The sequence below is a fragment of the Pongo abelii genome, chromosome 12 (genome assembly GCF_028885655.2).
Source record: "Pongo abelii isolate AG06213 chromosome 12, NHGRI_mPonAbe1-v2.0_pri, whole genome shotgun sequence".
NCBI lineage: Eukaryota > Metazoa > Chordata > Mammalia > Primates > Hominidae > Pongo > Pongo abelii.
Window position 1 is genome coordinate 25,732,791 of NC_071997.2, and position 20,842 is coordinate 25,753,632.

A 20,842-nucleotide genomic window follows, 5' to 3' on the forward strand; every position below is an offset into this window, starting at 1 on the left:
GAAAGTACTGGTTACCCGGAATCATGGAGATTTGAAAGTATTGGTTACCCCTTTATCATGGAGATTTGAAAGGATTGATTACCCTTTGCCATTTAGAACTCACCTCCACATGCCACTGCTTGCCCATGGCGTTCACCATGCACCCTTCAATGGGCCGTCGGCAAGCGCCACAGATGGGGACCCCCATTTTATCATGGCATGGCAGGCAGTATAGCTCCCCTTTCAGCTCCCGTGCATCGGCAGTCAGCTCCTTCCTGTCCGTGAGAAAGACGCCCAGCTTAATACTGAGAGAAAAACGGCCAACCGATGGGGCTAGCACACATTTTAGAAGGTTTTTAAAGATATTACTATGACAATCCCTTCAAATTTCTTTTTTCCCCTTTAGAGGTGCTCAGAATAACCTGAATTAATAGGCCCGAACAGGTTCCAGACTCCTACCAAAACATCTGTATCTTAAAAGGATAAGATGCAAGACTAGGTCAGATACATACTACCACACCAGTCATATTCATCATTTCCTTCTTATACTATCACATTACATTTTAGTCCACTTGTCTTCCTTTAAAAGCTACAGGGAATAATCACAGTGCTGAGGGTAGACTCAGTAATACTACCTGCTATGGTGTGACTGTGTCCCCAAAGTTCATGATCCCCAGTGCAGAGGTGTTGGGAGGTAGGACCTCTAAGAGGTGATTACATCACAAAGGCTCTGCCCTCACAGATGGATTAATGCTGTTACTGAGGGGGTGGGTTCCTTATAAAAGGACGAGTTCAGCCTCCTTCCTTCTCTTCCTTCCTTCTCTTCGCCCACCATGTGATGCCCTCTGCTATGTAATGATGCAGAAGAAGGTCCTCACCAGATGCCAGCCCCTTGATCTTGGACTTCCCAGCCTCCAGAACCATGAGCCAAATAAACTTCTGTTGGTTACAAATTACCCAGTTTGTGGTATTCTGTTACAAGTGCATAAAATAGACTAAGACACGACCTTTCCAAGCAAACTGAGAAGTTGGGAGACTAGTTCCATTTACTAACAATTATTTAAATTGTCACAAGCTGTTGAAAAGAGTTATAGGTTAATAAGTTTATTTTCATAAACAACAAAATGCCCAGAATTTTCCTTCTCCAAATACTCAAATTAAATATTATTTTCAGTCTCCTGCATCAATAAACATTTGGTCAGAGATGGTCCCAATTAGTCAAATGGACTTGTTTGAATTTCAGCCCTTTTATGTAATTCTCTAGGAGAGATGCTAATGAAAAGTGGACAGAGGTGAATCCCCAAGAGGAAGGATAGGCAAGAAAACAAGATAAGGCACAAACTGATAATTCAATCACAAAAGATGAGATGGCTGAACTTATACAACCAAACTGTTTTCTTTCTTTTTTTTTTTTGAGACGAGTCTTGCTTTGTTGCCCAGGCTGGAGTGCAGTGGCGTGATCCACGCTCACTGCAAGCTCCGCCTCCCAGGTTCACGCCATTCTCCTGCCTCAGCCTCCCGAGTAGCTGGGACTACAGGTGCCCACCACCACGCCTGGCTAATTTTTTTATTTTTAGTAGAGATAGGGTTTCACCTTGTTAGCCAGGATGGTCTCGATATCCTGACCTCGTGATCCACCCGCCTCGGCCTCCCAAAGTGCTGGGATTACAGGCGTGAGCCACTGCACCTGGCCCAAACTGTTTTCTTAATATTTGGCCTACTGTTTCTTCTCCATCCCTACTATAATTTAGCAAGTAAGTTCACATTAACTACAGTAAAGAATTTTTTTTTATTTTTTTTTGAGACGGAGTCTCGCTCTGTCTTCCAGGCTGGAGTGCAGTGGCGCAATCTCAGCTCACTGCAAGCTCCGCCTCCCGGGTTCCTGCCATTCTCCTGCCTCAGCCTCCCAAGTAGCTGGGACTACAGGCGCCCACCACTGTGCCCGGCTAATTTTTTTTTTGTATTTTTTAGTAGAGACGGGGTTTCACCGTGTCAGCCAAGATGGTCTTGATCTCCTGACCTCGTGATCTGCCCGCCTCGGCCTCCCAAAGTGCTGGGATTACAGTCATGAGCCACCGCGCCCGGCCAAGAATCTTTATCCACTAAATTTTTATACTAGGCAGCAAACTGAGAAAAATTCACAGCCTAACAATTTATCATAACTTATTGAAGACAAAAAATTAAATATATTTCTTTTAGATATAAACCAAGCCAAATTAAATAAATATAACATCTTTTAAGATAATACCTAATTATTACAACTGTAAAAGTTATGCATGTACAGACGTAAGACCTTTTTTTGTTTTTAGCCCTTCGATTGGAAAAACATAGTGATGACAAATATTTCTGGGGCTACTGGGAATATTTTTAATATGGACTGATAGTTGATATTATAATATTATTGCTAATTTTCTTAGGCATAATAAGAGTATTGTGGTTCTGGCCAGGTGCAGTGGCTCATGCCTATAGCCCCAGCACTTTGGGAGGCTGAGATGAGTAGACTGCTTGAGCCCAGGAGTTTGAGACCAGCCTGGGCAACACAGCAAGGCTTCAACTGTACAAAAAATTTTAAAAAATTAGTCAGGAAGGGTGGTGTGTGCCTGTGGTCCCAGCTACTCTGGAGGCTGAAGTGGGAGGACTGCTTGAGCCCAGGAGGGTGAGGATGCAGTGAGCTATGATTGCCCACTGCACTTCAGCCTGGGCAATAGAGCGAGACCCTGTCTCAAGGAAAAAAAAAAATTTACAAAAAGTATCGTGGTTCCATAGGAAAATGCCCTTATTCTAGGAGATGTATACTGGGAGTCATGAGAAATTTTAGAGGTATGTGTATACAGGCACACGTGCACACATACATAGGAGGGTGAAACAAGAATGTGGACCGTATGCACACAAGCATGGCAAAATGGTAACTGGTGAGATGAAATTAAGGGTATACAGGTTTCATTATATCATTCTCTTGACTCTTCTATAGGTTTAAAATTTTCTAGACTAAAAATTGGAGAAAAACAATTTGGTTTGCTAGAGTAACAGAAATATAGATAAATGTAATCTTTCATTCCCACTGCTTGTGTAATCAAAAAGAAACAATTCCAGTACCCGCAGTTGGCGCAGTTGAAATGGTCTGGATGGTAGGGGTCATTCTTGAATATCAGAGGCTGCTCATCGATGATAGCATGGCATTTCTGGCGGATGTATTTTCCAAGGCCTCTGGCTTTCTCACGATTATGACAGGGGTGACACAGGTGTCTAAACAGAGCCAAAACTTAAGTTTAAAATTTTAGGTTCTTTCTAATGGTTAAAAAGAAATATGCTTCCCTTATCTCTGAAAAGAAATAAAACAAACCATTTCTTTAAAAAATCACTCCTGTGCTTAACAGGGCAGAATCAAGCTACATGAAAAATGTGTTCCAACCCTAATATCTGACTGATTTTTAAGAAACTCCATCTAGGTACATCCCCCATTGGTAGTTCAGCCATGCATGGAGCAGTTATGCCCTGTGAACTGCAACACAAGGGTCCACTCCCAGCAGCAGCACTCAGTGAACACACTGCAGTGTCTGAGTTCCCATGCCCTCAATTCAGTGTCCTACAGAACTGCCTTACATCCCACATGGAGAATACACATGATCTTGTCACAGTCACATTATCCACCCACATCTGACAAGGATGAAAATCCACCTACCTCCCAGCATTCTTGACAAACCCGATATCTGCCAGAACTTCCTGGCAGAGGTCACAGCGGAAGCACTCGGGATGCCAGCTGTTATTCATGGCTTTGATAACTCGGCCAATGATGAATTCACCTGTGGGACAGCAACACACAAAGGATGTTACTAAGTAACATCCTAGGTAACAAGCATGGCACTTTATTTACTGAGACAGCAATTAAGGAAAAACTGAGGAAAAAAACCATTGAAGCCTTTCTCAATAGAAGAACTTTTTTTTTTTTTTTTTTTTTTTTTTTTGAGACAGTTTCGCTTTTATTGTCCAGGCTGGAGTGCAATGGCGCCATCTCTGCTCACTGCAACCTCTGCCTCCCGGGTTCAAGCGATTCTCCTGCCTCAGCCTCCCAAGTAGCTGGGATTACAGGCGCCTGCCACCACGCCCGGCTAATTTTGTATTTTCAGTAGAGATGGGGTTTCTCCATGTTGGTCGAATTCCCGACCTCAGGTGATCCGCCCGTCTTGGCCTTCCAAAGTGGTAGGATTATAGGCGTGAGCCACCACACCTGGCCAGTAGAAGAACTTTTTATTTATGTGTCTACCAGAGTAAGCATATTAGAAAAAAAGTTTTTATTTCATCTGAATTTTTGTTTTTGATTCAGCAGCCACATTTTTGGGCTGTTTTGTGTCATCTCTGAATCTAGCTTTCCTTTCCAAATGAGCTACTAGGCTCCTTTTAGTTATTTCTGGTCATTGTCAACACAGACAACTGAAATCTACAGCACAGTTTCTTATAACCCATACTTAATTTATTCTTTCATTAAACCTTTAGAACATTCTACCCAGTTTCTTCAATCTCTGGAAACCTGGCAGAGGTATTAGCAACCAGTGAAGTGGCCAACGTGCAAGCAAGTCCATCACTTATGCACTGTGCAAGCAATGCTTAAGCATCCCTAAGCATCTGAAGCACCTCACTGATGTCTTCCCTGCCTCTTTCCTGGCAAAACCAAAAGCAAGTAGATAAAGGTTGTGTTAACACAGGAAAAGAACACTACCAAACGCCACCCGATAGGAGTCCTAGTTCATCCCCAAATACCTCTACCTTAAATGTCCTTAAAAATCAATTATCTCTAGGTTTTGATACTCCTCCAGCTTGTTATATATTAACAATAGGGAAGAGGAGTGATGAAGTATCCAACAGTTATTCATAATGAGCACTAAAAACCATTTTTACCATCGATACTTCACCAGTGTGAAACGACTGAAGTAATTTGGAAACTTACTTTTTTTCCCCCCAAGATGGAGTTTTGCTCTGTCACCCAGGCTGGAGTGAAGTGGTGCAATCTCAGCTCACTGCAACCTCTGCCCCCTGGGTTCAAGCGATTCTCCTGCCTCAGCCTCTTGAATAACTGGGATTATCAGCACCTGCCACCATGCCCAGCTAATTTTTGTATTTTTAGTAGAGACAGGTTTCCCTATGTTGCCCAGGCTGGTCTCGAATTCCTGACCTCAGGTGATCCTCCTCCCTCCGCCTCCCAAAGTGCTAGGATTACAGGTGTGAGCCACCGCGCCTGGCCGGAAACTTACTTTTTACTTGACATTTAGCAGTAAAACTTACCACACTGATGACAGCAAGGGGCAAAGAGCATCTGAAAGTCATGTTCACAGTACTTTCTTCCTTCAAACTGAAAGAGAGGGTACCACCAACTTACAAACACGAAACAATCACAGGAGAAATATAATTATTTGATGAAGATATACAGGAAAGATGTTTCTAAACTAAGAGTTCTACTCTAAGAATTTATAACTCTACTGGGATTTTAAAAAGCAGATACTCTTTTGCACCATCCATACATCTACATGTTGGTACAGGAAAGACATACGGAATAAGTAGAGGCTAGAGTGAACAGTACACCTACAGGGACTGGTGACCTGGCCTCTGACTGTGCTGAATTGTTTTCTGGCTCAAATACCCTGCCTTTAATGAATCTGATGAAAGCTATGGATCACCTCTCCCTCCAGAAAATATGCACATACATACAACTCTCCTCCCACATTTTTCAGGTCGATATCTGTAATTCTCACTGTAACCTCAAATATTTACAAAGGGCAAATATTCTAGCACATTGTATTTTATTATTTTTTTAAATGGGAGTCTTACTATGTTGCCTAGGCTAGTTCATGGACTCCTGGCCCAAAGCAATCCTCCTACCTCATTCTCTCAAAGCACTGGGACCACAGGGGTGAGCCAGTATGCTCAGCCCTAGCGCATTTTTAAATGACCAATATCTATTAAAAAACATTCTTTTAACAGCCAAGATTTTTACATCTTTCATTTCTTGAACTGTTTTCATTTTATGTGCTCCAATTTTATCCTAGTATATTTTTTGTACTTGTCTTTAACTGATCACCCTATCATACTTTTCTGCAATTAAAAAATACATATAACATGAAATTTTAAAATGTGCTTTCTGAATCCATAAGGCTGTAAAGGTTAACATTTATTTTCTTCTGTATTATCATTAGAATGATTGGTATAGGACAAGCAAGACATAAATATTAGTTTTTTTATACTATGTTTACTTGAAAATCATATCTTAGTGATGGTGAAATGAGTAGGGCTGCCCTTTCTTCCCACAATTATTTCATGTATCTCATGCATCAATATGGCTTTCCACTAGAAGACTCAGGTTCAATATTAATTCTAGGTCTATTTTCTATTTTGGGTGTTGCTTTTTTTTTTTAAATATAGAAATGCTAAGAAGCCTTTTTCACATTACTAACTTGTGAGAAATGTTATAGTAATGTCTCCCCTTGAGTCTTTGAGCTCCTTACAAGTTATATGCCAAAAGTCATACACTGTCTGATTATCAAAAGCCATTTTTAATGATATCCATTTTTAATGTATCAGTTGTCAACTCAGTTTCCTCAAATTATGGCTATAGATTTAGTTCATCCAATTTAGTGAACATATCTACCATAGCTTAACTGGCAAAGTCAGTTCTTACTGTTGAACCAACCAAAGCAGATTTTCTCCTAGAAAAATAACTTTTTTTCCCCCAGAGTCTCGCTCTGTTGCCCAGTCTGAAGTGCAGTGGTACAATCTTGGCTCACTCTAACCTCTGCCTCTTGGGTTCAAGCGATTCTCCTGCCTCAGCCTCCTGAGTAGGTGGGATTACAGGCACCCGCCACCATGTCCAGCTAATTTTTGTATTTTTAGTAGAGATGGGGTTTCACCATGTTGGCTAGGCTGGTCTCGAACTCCTGACCTCAAGTGATCCTCCCACCTTTGGCCTCCCAAAGTGCTGGGATTACAGGTGTAAGCTACTATGTCCAGCTTCACTTTTTAATTCAAATGAATAAGCTGTAATGTATTTAATATATCTTTTTGTTTTTAGACTAGGTCTTGCTATGTTGTTCAGGCTTGTCTTGAATGCTTGGGCTCAAGTGATCCTTCTACATCAGCCTCTTGAGTCGCTGGGATTACAGGCACACACTACCTTGCCCAGATTGGTTTTTAAAGTTTATTAACAGAAGAGAATAAATTGATATGCTATTACTCAATACTATGCCATACTACATTATAATGTGCAGCCAAAAGTACAAGTATTTATGAAGCGCGATATATTTCTGATGAATGTATGCCATCTATACGCATAAAAATCTGATGTTTAGCTTTTAGCAGTAATTAATGGAACTACCATATGATCCAGCAATCTCACTACTGGGAATATATCCAAATGAAATGGAATCAGTATGTGGAAGAGATATCTGCACTCTTATGTTTACTGCAGCACTATTCACAATAGGCAAGATTTGGAAGCAACCTAATTGTCCATCAGCGGATGAATGGATTAAAAAAATATGGTACATATACCCAGCGGAGGACTCTTTGGCCATAAAAAAGAATGAGATCCTGTCATCTGTGGCGACATCGATGAAACTGTAGGACATTACATTAAGTGAAATAAGCACAGAAGGACAAATACTACATGATCTCACTCATATGTGGAATCTAAAGAGGTTGATCTCATAGAAATAGAGAGTAAAATAGAGGTTGCTGGAGGCTGGGGAGAATGGAGTGGAGGGGATGGGGAGAAGATGGTCAATGGGTGCAAAGTTATAGTTAGGAAGAATAAGTTCTAGTGTTCTATTGCACAGTAGAGTGACTTTGGTTAATAATATATTGCATTTCAAAATATTTCAAAATAGCTATTTCAAAATAGCTAGAAAAGGGGTATTTTGAATGTTCTTACGACAAAGAAATTGTAAATGTACGAGGTGATGGATATGTTAAATACCCTGATTTGATTTTTACACAATGTATACATGTATTGAAACATCACACTGTGCCCCATGTGTGTAATTATTATGTCAATTAGAAACAAAAAAAACAAAATGACCACAAAACAGCCTTCTGTATCTGCTGGGTCTGCATCCTTGGATTCAGTCAACAAAGGATAAAAAAAATGTGGAAGAAAAAACCCCAAACAATAAAAAAATACCAATAGAAAAATAAAAATAATACAAATTTTAAAACAGTATAACAACTATTTACATAGCATTTACATTTTATTAGCTATTATAAGTAATCTAGAGATAATGAAAAGTATACAGGAGGATGTGCATAGTTACATGCAAATAAGTACACCATTCTATATCAGGGACTTGAGCATTCAAAGATTTTGGTAAACTCTGAGGGTGACGTGGGAGTGGGGTGGAGGGGGTGTCCTGGAACCAATCCTCTGTGGATACCATAAGACAACTGTATAAAAACTCATAAATAACTCCATTAATTTAGTTAGAAATGATCAACTTTTATTCTGTATTAAATGAAAGAGAAAGATGTATATTGCATAAAAACACAAAAAAGTAGCCCAGCAGTGTATGTATGTATATATATATATATTTTTTTTTTAGAAGGTTGAAAATATAATCACTGTATAAGATAAAATAAAATTAGGATTAACTATAATTTGGAAACATCTTTTAACAAGACAGGTAGGAGTCAAGAACACTGACCATGGATCCAGACTGCCTGCGTTCAAAATCTGGCTGAAAGACTCATTGTGTGGCCTTGGGCAAGTTGCTTAACCTCTCAGGGCCTCCCAAGAGTCAAAAAGCGATACTGCTTTGGTCTGTTTGTTCTGGCTCATGGCATACCCTCACTGTGACATTGTGAAAAACATATTTGGTCTTCCTCCCAGTTTCTTGGCATACAGCTCCTAAAATCCTTGGAATCTTAAAAGTGATGTCTTTGTATATGTTAATGAGGTGCCTCGTGACTGGCAGCCCCTAGGTACATTTAGGATGGGACTGGTTACTAGAAAGACCAAGGCAGAATCATATGGTTGGGGTTTTCAGCCCCACCCTCCAGCCTTCAGGAAAGGCAGAGAGGAGCTGAAGGTTAAGTTGATCACCAGTGGCCAAGTGTTGAATTCATCATGCCTACATAATGAAGCCTCCGTAAAAATTTAAAAGGACAGGGTGCAGACAGCTTCTGGATAGCTGAACACAGTGTAGTTTCCCAGAGGGTGGTGCAGCCAGAGAAGGTGTGGAAGCTCTGACCACCTTCCCCTATATACCTCACCCTATGTATCTCTTCATCTGTATCCTTTGTAATATCCTTTTTTTAAATGTATTTTATTATTATTTTTTTTTTTTCAGAAACAGGGTCTTGCCCTGTTTCTCAGGCTGGAGTGCAGTGGCATGATTATAGCTCACTGTAGCCTCCAACTCCTAGGCTCAAATGATCTTCCCACCTCAGCCTCCCAAGTAGCTGGGACTGTGTGTGCCATCAGGCCTGGCTAATTTTGTTATTTTTTTGTAGAGACAGGATCTCACTATGTTGTCCAGGCTGCTCTTGAACTCCTGGCTTCAAGCAATCCTCCCACCTGAATCTCTCAAAGTGCTAGGATTACAGGTGTGCTGTACCGTGCCTGGCTGGTAATATTGTTTATAATAAACTGGTAGAGCCAGGCATGGTAGCATGTGCCTATAGTCCCAGCTACTGGGGAGGCTGAGGTAGGAAGACTGCCTGAGTCCACGAGATGGAGGCTGCAGTGAACTGTGATTGTTCCACTGCACTCCAGTTTAGGTGACAGAGCTTGACTTTGTCTCAAAACAAACAAACAAACATAATACTAATAATAAACCAGTAAACGTGTTTCCCTGAGCTCTGTGAGTTGCTCTAGCAAATTAACAGAACCAGAAGAGGGGGCTGTGGGATCCCCAATTTACAGAGCATGTCAGCCAGAAGTACAGGTGAAGCAATCTGGGGCTTTCAATTGGCATCAGAAGGAGAAGACAGTCCTGGGGCTGACCCCTCCATCTGTGGTCTCCAGGTAGATAGTGTGGGAATTGAATTGGAGAACGCCCAGCTGGTGTCCACTGCAGAACTGATTGCTTGCTTGGTGTGTGGGGAAAAATTCCCACACGTTTGGTCACAGAAGAACTTGTGTTGATTGTTGTGATGTGCAAGCAGAGGGAAAATGGTTTGTGTTTTCTATCCACCTCATTCACAATTTCTTACCAATGCTCTTTGCTTTGCTCTCCCAGAGCCTTCCCTTAAAATGGATAAATTCTTCTGAAATTAGTCAGGGGATGAAAAAGGCTAAGTCCTAAAAGGAAAACTGTTGGCTGGGCGCAGTGGCTCATGCCTGTAATCTCAGCACTTTGGAAGGTCGAGGTGGACAGATAATGAGATCAGGAGTTCGACACCAGCCTGACCAACATGGTGAAACCTGTCTCTACTAAAAACACAAAAATTAGCCAGGTGTGGTGGCATGCGCCTGGATTCCTAGCTACTGTGGAGGCTGAGGCAGGAGAATCGCTTGAACCCAGGAGGCGGAGGTTGCAGTGAGCCGAGATCATGCCACTGCACTCCAGCCTGGGTGACAGAGTGAAACTCCGTCTCAAAAAAATAAATAAATAAAAAATATAAATAAATAAGGAAAGCTGTTGTAACTACTGTCTACGTCTCTAAATTCAGCATATATAGTCATCCGCCGGATAACATTTCTGTCAACAATGGACCACATACATACTACCATGGTATATGGTGTATTTACTGTACTTTTTCTATGTTTAGATACTTTTAGATACACAAATACTCACCATTGTGTTACAACTGCCTGCAGTATTCTGTATAGTAACATGCTGTACAGGTTTGTAGCCTAGGAGGAATAGGCCATACCATATAGACTAGATGTGTTGTAGGCTATGACATTTAGGTTTTTTAAATACATTCTCTGATGTTTGCACAACAATGAACTTGCCTAATGACACCTTTCTCAGACATTTGCCTGTGGTTAAGGGGCGTGCATATCTGTACCTGAATATAGAATATCCAACACAGTTCCTAAAGCCAAGCTTCTCCTTAACAAGAAAATACATAAGGCAGGGAAAGACTACGCCTTATGGGTTTCAGCACTCCCTAACTAATCCTTTTTGATGGGTATCCTGGAGCAATTAATGATAGTAAGATTTGAGATTTCTTTCTTTGCAATGTGAGAGAAGTACTATTGTGAATATAAACATGTTTTCAGGCAAAGAGAAAAGGATCCAGAAATTGAGTCCTTCAAAACCAGAATAAGAGGACTTAGAAATAGATTTCCTTGCCACCATTCATCCTGCAAATCTCTTGCACTCTGGACTATGCTTCTCCAGTGTCACAACTACTGTTAATTCCAGGTGGAGAACTACTTCTGCTATAACGAGCTGCCTCTTTTCTACAGTGTGTAGAAATGATCAAACATAGTATAGCTCAACTTTTCAGCCTGAGAGAAAGGCCAGAAGTTGATCCAAAGTAAAACTCTAGGATATAAAATTTTTTAAAAATCAAGAATCATAAATTGGGAAGAATTAAATTTCTATAAATATAACCTTTCTAGGTAACTACACATTACATCCCCAAACTGATTTAAACAACAAATACAATAAGCCTGTTAGAAATATTAATGGTCCAAATTAGTAGTATTTATAAATAAAATGCCTTAAGAACCCTGGGGTCCCACCACTTGTGGAAATGGGTTGCTCTGTGTGGGGGAAGATGAGCTCCAAGAATGGCTCTAACTGTTTTAAGTTTTGGAGTTCTGTAAATATTCCCTTTAGGGGAAAAAACAATTATTCTGAGCTGCTTTCAAGTAAGCTCAGAACGGGAAACCAGCTGAAAGTCTCATTTCCAGTCAAGTGCAAAGTTGCAAATCTTCATTTGGTACTTTATACCGGTTTGTCATAAACTGCCTTGAAGTGAGTGGATCCACAGATAAACAGATGTGCTGGTTGGAAGTGTCTTCCATTTCGGTTTCTGCCTTCCTGAATAATCAGAGTAAATGAGTGAAGAAACCTCTTTGTAAAACATCTTGCTACAAGACTGCTCATCATAAACGGGTCTTTCCTGGCCAGGTGTAGTGGCTCACTCCTGTAATCCCAGCACTTTGGGAGGACGAGGCGAGCAGATCACCTGAGGTCGGGAGTTTGAGACCAGCCTGACCAACACGGAGAAACCCCGTCTCTACTAAAAATACAAAATTAGCTGGGCATGGTGGCGCATGCCTGTAATCCCAGCTACTTGGGAGCCTGAGGCAGGAGAAGCACTTGAGGCTGCGAGGTGGAGGTTGCGGTGAGCCGATATCGCACATTTGCACTCCAGCCTGGGCAACAAGAGTGAAACTCCGTCTCAAAAAAAATAAAAATAAAAATAAAAAATAAAAAAAAAGGGTCTTTCCTGTTAATGCATTTTGTGATGGGAAAAAAGGGACACATTTGTGAAATCCAAACTAAGGAGAAAGAAATGTGAAGCACCAACAAAGAACCCAGCCCTGAGCATGTACTAAGTCAGGGTTAATCAGCTGCACACCAGGTCCCTAGTCCTTGGTTCAGTCCATCCCACTCTGCAATACTTCCTGGACTTAAATCACTCTTGTAACTGTTGGCTCCACTTCACTCCCAAAAGTATTTTCTTACGGGAAAAATTAAGATACTTCTTTTACTGCAGATAATGCTGGATGTCACAAAGATTTAGGAACCACTATAGTTAGCGTTAGGGCCTCTGGGTTGAAAGGGTATTTCCCTGGGGAAATGGCATCTAATCACTTGAGCTCAGGAGTTCGAGAACATGGCAAGACCCTGTTTCTGCAAAAAAATTTTTTTAAATTATCTGGCTGTGGTGGTGTGTGCCTGTAGTCCCAGCTACTGGGGACGCCGAGGTGGGAGGATTGTTTGAGCCCAGGAAGTCAAGGCTGCAGTGAGCCATGATTGTGCCACTGCACTCCAGCCTGGGTAACAGGGTGAGACCCTGTCTTAAGAAAAAGAAAAGAAAGAAAAAAAAAAGAGAAAGTGTAGTTGAGACAGAAATACTGGTGCTCATTTCTTCAGATATATGAGCTGGTAAGTGGTTAGGAAACAAGGATCTCATTCTATACTTGCCTCTGTGGCCAAACGGAAGAATGTGCTATTTAATTCAAAGTACCAGAAAGTTCTACCATAAAAGTAAATCACATTTTCAAGGGGAGGTGAGTGCACAGACCACACCTCTAAGTCTTCCTAACTAGTCTTCTAGAGAAAAGAAAAATTAGAGGCTATGGAAATCAGGGAAGGAAGTTGTTTTGATAATGAGACAAAAGCAATAACAAAGATACAGAGTGGCGAAGATGCATTTATTATACAAAGACTGAAGCACATCAGTCATGTCCCAAATGGAAGGCAAACTGGGTAAGTTTCCAAGCTTTCTTTTCTGGAAAACAACTTATTGCTGGATATAACTGAAAGTGAAGATTATTTGTTAGCAGCCTTGGATAGTTTTTTTCTCTAATATCATTTAACCAAAAAGAAATGTCTTATTCTCCAGATGCAGGTTTACACATCCCTGGGCTGGTTTTAATGATAAACAATGTAGCCAAAATAGTAATCTTCCTCAGGACCCAACAGAGCTTGAACGGGGCAACAGCCCATGAATAGCCTAGCTCTGGGTATTCATCGCATCTTTTGGAATAACAGCACACAGACCCAGGGAGGGTATTTATAGTCCAGTGTGAGGGGTGGGCAGGACGAGATGAGTCACACTTTATTCTTCGCTGCTCAAGGCTGTTCTGAGCCCTTCCCTCTGACTCAGCACCAGTGGCCTCACAGCTGACAGGGCCTAAATGCGGCAGCAGGAGCTCAGGAAGCAGTCATGCTGCTTAATGAAGGTAGCTTAACCATCATGTTCATTCCTAAGTCGCAGGCAAAATGGAAGAAAGAAGGTGACGGAGGGCTGGAGCTCCAGGGTGCTCACAGGGGAAACAGCAAGCCAGGGATATAAGGAAAATGTTTGGGAAAACAGAGACTGTCTTTTTCTCTGAGTTCTTCTCTATTGCTCCCCTGGACCGAGCTCTCCTAAGGCCTTTGTCATAATCGCCCATTTCAATAAAAATATCTTATATTTAAAAATATGTAAGGGAAAGAATATCATATTGGATACTAGGAGACCAGCTAGGTTCTCATGGTCTTTCATGTCACAAACCTGCTGTGTTATCAGACATTTCAACCTCTCTGGACTATAGGAGAAAAAAAAAAGGGGGGGGAGGGATGAAGAAGGGATTCATATAGTGAGAAGACCAATGCTCTCTCCAAGCCAGCTTTCCAGAATTCCCTTCAATGTGCCTTGGGAGTCTCATCTCCTTCCTTGCCATAGTCCCAGCAGGCCTCCAAGGTACCGAGGTAGAAGTAGGTCCTCAAGTCCCTTTACCTGAATTGAGTCATGGCTCACCACCACTACCACCAGCAAATGCCCTCTCTTCTTGCTGCCACAGCATCTAGGGATTTCCCATTCCTTCTCCTCACCAGCTAATCACAGTCTACCTATAGCCTCAGTAGGGGGTCTCTATGCCCGATGCCTCCATTCCCACCTCTGGAGCTCCTCTCCCGCCCTCTTCTGCTGTGGTACATTGGCCTCTCCTGCTCCTGTCCATCCTCACAACTGTCATTTGCCCATCCCTAAATCCATCATCCTTGCCCAAAAGATTCCCACTGCCCAGGGAAGGAGTCAGGAAGAACAGTAAGAAGATAGATAGAGCATGTTTGGAGGCCTAAAGAAATAAAGTTAAAAAAAAAAAAAAGAACTAGAAGAAAAGAGAAAAAACGAAGACCTCTTTCCACTGCTAACGTTTTTGTTGTTGGGAATGTGTGTTTTGGGGACACAATAGAAGCTTAAAAAAATGTGTGCTAGTGAATAAAATAGCATTCCCTAACCCAAACCCTTAAAGCTGTTTCCCAGAGTTGACATTATTACATACTTGCTAGCCCTGTATTTCATGTACCCATGATGGGGTAAACAGCTTTTCTGTGGGCTGGCCTGGGAACCCCGCTCTCATGTTTGTTTCTATGGGAAAATGCTGCCTGAGTGGCATACAATGGACTTACCAATGATCTTTGTAAACTACCTTTCCTTGCTCAAGCATGGTTAATATAACAGGGAAACATAAAAATCTGCTAGGCAAAAGAAGAAATCAAAGAGCAGCCATCTCCAGCTATAAAATAATTCTATATAAATATATTATCATATATAGATGTGCATATATATACAAATATGTAAGAAGTAAGGTGGTAAAAGTAAATTACCTATTTGATCTAACACACACATACACCTCATTCTCACCTTCAAATGATAGCCTGGGGTCAGCATCTCTAGATTATCCCCAAAAATACATGTTTATTGTGAGAAAGGAGTTTCAGTAGGCCAGACATGGTGGTTCATGCCTGTAATCCTAGCACTTTGGGAGGCCGAGGATCACCTGAGCCCAGGAGTTTGAGACCAGCCTGGGCAACATAGGGAGACTCCGTTTCTATGAAAAATAAAATTAGTCGGGTGTGGTGGCACGTGCCTGTAGCCCCAGCTACTCAGGAGGCTGAGGCTGGAGGATCACTTGAGCTTAGCAGTTCAAGGCTGCAATGAGCTATAATCATGCCACTACACTCTAGCCTGGGCTACACAATGAGACATTGTCTCAAACAAAACAAAACAATAAAAAACAACTAGAAAGGGGTTTCAATAATGTTGAGAATACCAAATACACTACAAAGGAAGTGCAGACCATATGCTAACACCCGAGGATCAAGAAAAACAAGTATTTGGAAAAGAACATAGGCAGCCAGAAGAGCTAAATGTAGACAGTATAGTTCCCTAAAATACTTTTTTTTTTTCCTTAGAAAATAAATGCATGGACGCTCCTGGCTCGAGGCTGGGAAGTTGTGGAGGGGGTGATGTACAGCACACACTCTCCTTTAGAGCGGGTCCAGTGGTCCTCTGAGAAGGGGGAAAGACACAGAGATAGGAATGGGTGAGGTGTGCGGGGGGCCTGAGTGTGGCTGAAGACTCAGAAAGAATTTTGTATGTGGAGCTGAGCTGCTTAGGTCTGAAAGGCTCTGTCATAAGGGACTCTGGGTTCTGAAATAGGATGATGAACTGAGCAATACAAATGCAGGGTCTGTGAGGGTATCCCAATCACACCACTGCCCATATGGGCCATAGAGATGCCACCTCTGACCTCACAGCTATCAAATACCTAGCATGCATCTGGCACTTCAATTCAGTCTTTCATCATGAAACTGAACATGAAGGAGGAGGCCTCAGGAAAGAAGGGCAGGAAGCAGGAGGGTGGGGAATGGCACCTCCCTGCTTTTGTCCAGCACAACTCACCTCATAGAAGAGTCCTTCTGGGAACTGCTGGAAGCACTGAGCGCACACAGAACACTGCTCATGGGTACAGCTCCCCGTTACTGTTCACGATCTTCTCAGCGGGCGCAAAGCCACCCTTGCAGCGCTCGCAAGTGGTGTTGGCCAGGGCATTGGCCATGTTGCTGTAACACACAAAGAACAGCAGGTTGCAGATCGTCAGCCTCTTCTTAGATCGAAGATCAAACAACACTAAGAACTGAGCAGCAAATTCTATCTGATCACAAAAACCCTATTTTATCTAAAAAGCTCAATTTCTTGCTTGTTCCTTACATGCTCTGAACTCGGACTCTTCAGCCTCTTTACCCTAGCATCTGAGGCTCTGTAAGGGTGTCCCACTTTGATTCTGTTTCTAACATTTTTGGCATTCTTCTTGCTAAATATACTATGAGTGCGTGCCTACTATGTGTTAGGCACCTGAGACAGAGATGAAAGTTCTAAGCTGCTCTCAAGGAATTGGGTTTACAGCTTAGTAAGTAGCTTAATTAAAATATCCAAAAGTCATCATCTCAAGGCCAGTTTCTTTCCCTTCTGAGAACAGAATCTAAAATGCGTGTCAACTAAATGCCATGTCATATAACCTAGACATGGGTTATCCCTTTGATTAAATCCTGTGGAAAACAACTGCTTAAGTAGCCTTAAAACCAGCCAAGATGCCCCAGTCCTGTTACCTAATCGGTAAGACGAACCTGATTACTAATATTATAAAATGTATCTTAAAATCACAGAATTTTACATAATAAAGATCATTTTACAGATGGCAAAACAGGCTCACAGAGATGGAAGGATCAGACCAACATCACAAGGCTAATTAGTTAAAGGAAGGCACAGGACTAGAAATCCAGGCCCTCTGCTCATAAAATCACACTGTCAATCAAAACAGATTACACCACGAATTTCAAACACTTGAAAGGACATGACAGGGATACCACCACGTTTCATAGGTTAGGAAAGTGACACCAGGTTGTCAAGTAACCACTGTTGCGGCTGGTGATGTGGGAAATTCCCGCATCAGTAACCTCATTACACCTTAAAATACAGAAGGCATTCAATAAATAATCTCAGGCTCTAACCACTGTGCAGTTTGGAAGAAGGAAAGCAACATGGCAGACAGCTGCGGTGGCTCACGCCTGTAATCCCAGGAGTTTGGGAGGCCGAGGCCAGTGGATTACTTGAGGTCAGGAGTTCGAGACCAGCCTGACCAACATGGTAAAACCTTGTCTCTAGTAAAAATTCAAAATTAGCCAGGTGTGGTGGCACATGCCTGTAGTCCCAGCTACTTGGGAGGCTGAGGCAGGAGAATCACTTGAACCTGGGAGGTGGAGGTTGCAGTAAGCCGAGATCTCGCCACTGCACTCCAGCCTGGACAACAAGAACAAAATTTCATTTCAAGAAGGAAAAAGGAAAAGAAAAGCAACATGGCTTTGACAGGCATACAATTAGATGAAGATTTCCATGAAGACCTATTTATTTCTTAAAAGTCCTGGAAATGGAGAAGGTCCCCCATGCAGAGCAGTAACTGGCCAAGCGGTCCTTCACTTTTTGGCAAATTTATTTTCGCAGGCCTACCCACAGCATGAGCTCTACACCTGTGTGTCTAGTCCCCTAGTACAGCTTCTGACCTTCCAGATATTTAATCAATGTACTTCATGAAGTTATTACCAATGTTCTCCTGAATTTTCACAACCAACTAGTGAGACAGACAGGTGGACAGTCTCCATTTGATAAACAGAGTAACTAACTGCCTTGCCCCTATTGGTTTCCAAGTTTTGCTGTTTCCTTAGCAAAAGTGGTTCCACTTACTTGCTTCACTCCCCTCCATACCTCTGGAAGACAACTTTCCCTTTGCCTTCCTCCCCAAAATGTTTCACAAAACAGTCATCCTGTTTTGTAGCCTTGCCATAAATAACTGCGTGCAGACACACCGTGTTCATCACTTCAGACCAGTCAAAGCTCAACTTTATTTAACAGGTTTGAATGCAGAATTAAAATGTCACACACACAAAAAAAAAAAAAAAGGAAGGAAGGGAGAAAGGGAAACAGCTTCACTGCTCAGTAAACCTGGCCTAAGCCTCATGTTAAAATGAATTTCCATTTTGTCATTTCAAAGTTACTGTGGGTTGGGGAAAAAATCTGTAAAATTCTCATCATCGCCCAGCTTTGCCGTAAGCCAGATGATTGTGGCAGTTTTACAAAACTCTGGAGGGGTTTGTGCTTCTTTCTTCTTCCTGACCAAAGTCCACAGGTATTCCTGGATGGAGGAGCACGGTAAGCTCCAAATCTGCCCGGTCATTCTCAGTACTGTTCTCATTATTGTTCTGAGGAAAAAGTATTTTAAACTATTTGGAAACCAGAAGATGCTGCTCAAATATATGGCACTGTTGTTAATTCTAAACCCTCTCAAAAGATTCATCAAACCTCAACAATCTTAATGGGACTCTAAAAAAGCCCAAAAAGAATATTCTAGAATGTCCTGGATCATTATAACCTAAATCAGTGGTTTTCAAAATGTCAGTGTCACCATGACCCTTTCAGGAGGCGGAAAGTCCTCTCTTTTCCAACCACACTCTCTGTGGGAGGCCACATTTTCTTCATATATTTCATCTAAAACAATATGCTGTAATAGGTTGAATGCAGAAACAAATCTGAGAAACTTTTATTAACAAGATTTGCAAAAATGTAACACAATGCCATCCTTTCCTTTAAGCCTCTTCCATTTTGGAAAACAGTTATTTTTTATGAAAACATTAATATTAACATTTACTATTATTAACACGTAATAAGCTTAGTGTTGTTTTTAAATGAATTAATAAGTATTTTAAATTGTTCCCAGTTTCAATTTCTCATATGGTAAATACTGATGAATTAAAGTTCTTTGGGGACCTTAATAGTTTTTAACAATGTTAAGAGGCCCTTAGGTTAAAATGTTTGATTATCACTGACCAGTTTAAACTCATTATAATATAGATTGTTTCTACTTAAGTTCAAATACTCAAGTAGAATTAGGAAATAGGTAGATAAATCATAAAAACAAGCACACAGTTACTTCCCACACACAGGAAAAATCCGCTAGTTTTAGAGGTAATATAATATGTATTTTGCAAGAAGTATTCCTTTTCATCACAAGCAGGGGGAAAAAGGAAACAGAACAATCACCTTGCTGCCCCCTGAACCAGTCAGGCTTCCCTTTCCTCTTTTGCCTTTGACCCTCTGGCACGATGCCTGTTGTTTTTTTTTTTAATGTTGATTTTATATTTAATACTACAGATGACAGGAATTACTTTAAAAAAGTCATTAGTGACAGTTATAGCTACCATCAGATTAGTAATAATTAATTAGCTAATTTTTCGGAAAAAGATTTTCACCAAAAAGTGTTGATGATAAGAAATATGTAAGTGGGGGAGTATCTATCTACTTATCTATCTATCTATCTATAGATAGATAGATATTTATATGTAAAAGTCAGGCCAGGCATGACTGATGAAGCTGATCTACTTCCACAAATCAACCTCACACAGCACACTTGGTATCTTGCTTTCCATTATTCAAGTATGCAAAACAAATTGTTTGGTTCTAAAATGCAGCAATGTATAAATCCAAAAATCTTCTTGAGAGTTCACCAAGCAGTTAAAATATTGGTTACTGTATTATTACAATTCCCCAGTTACTGTCAAACAGAGCTCTCTGTGAGTTGTGAAGATAAGTGACATCTGTACCACAGAGCACAGATTATGGAAGTAGAGAACCGGGTCAGTTAAATTCTCATTAACTCTTACTTGACAAATTGGGTATATGCAGTAATTCTAAGCTCACAACTTTGAATGAGGTCAATAATCTTGAGCTGGTCTTATGGCTACTCTGCATTTTCTTAAAAAAATGTGTTTGCTAAAACCTATTTAATAATATAAATTAGCCTAGCTTTTTAGAGTTAACAGTATGTTCTATATGTGTATTGATTTGCTACTTATACAATATATATATTCATTCATTCAATTAAGAAACCCAGTTAGCTTACTTCAAATTGTTGATTATTACACATAACAAAAATATTTATCTTTACCAACAGTCTGTAATTTGTTTTTTTCACTGTTCCAACCCATCTGCCCCTTATCTTTGGGCCGTTTTAGACTGCAGAATTTTTCTAATGTAATTACTGACAATGACAACACTAAGCCTCCCTTGCGGACGACATCATGAAAATGCAGTTACCAAGTGATCAGGAATCTACTGAAGACGGGGCCGCCAGGCTCTCACAGTGAGGGCAGCACCTCCCTCCCATCTGTGTGTCACTGCATGTCTTACCGACAAGGCAGTCTCCTGTCTCCCTAAACATGCTGCGCTGCGAGCCCCTCAGAGCCCTACCACCCTGGAAAACTCCCACCCAAAGTCCAGTCAATAAAACTGTATGGGCCAGCTCAGGATGGCTCCTGAACAGACAGCCAAGAACGCTGGACCTGGAAGAGGGCACTCCAGGAGAGGAGACACT

General features: G+C 41.2%; 1 protein-coding gene across 1 annotated transcript in view; it reads right to left on the reverse strand.

The window, feature by feature from the left end:
- Nucleotides 1–20,842, reverse strand: part of LOC100432191 (LIM and senescent cell antigen-like-containing domain protein 1) — a 67,870-nt gene that overhangs the window by 46,786 nt on the left and 242 nt on the right. The window contains 6 exon segments of the mRNA XM_054547163.2: nt 104–254; nt 3,076–3,225; nt 3,662–3,782; nt 5,260–5,326; nt 16,321–16,383; nt 16,385–16,481. Coding sequence (XP_054403138.1) covers nt 104–254; nt 3,076–3,225; nt 3,662–3,782; nt 5,260–5,326; nt 16,321–16,383; nt 16,385–16,481 — 649 coding nt within the window.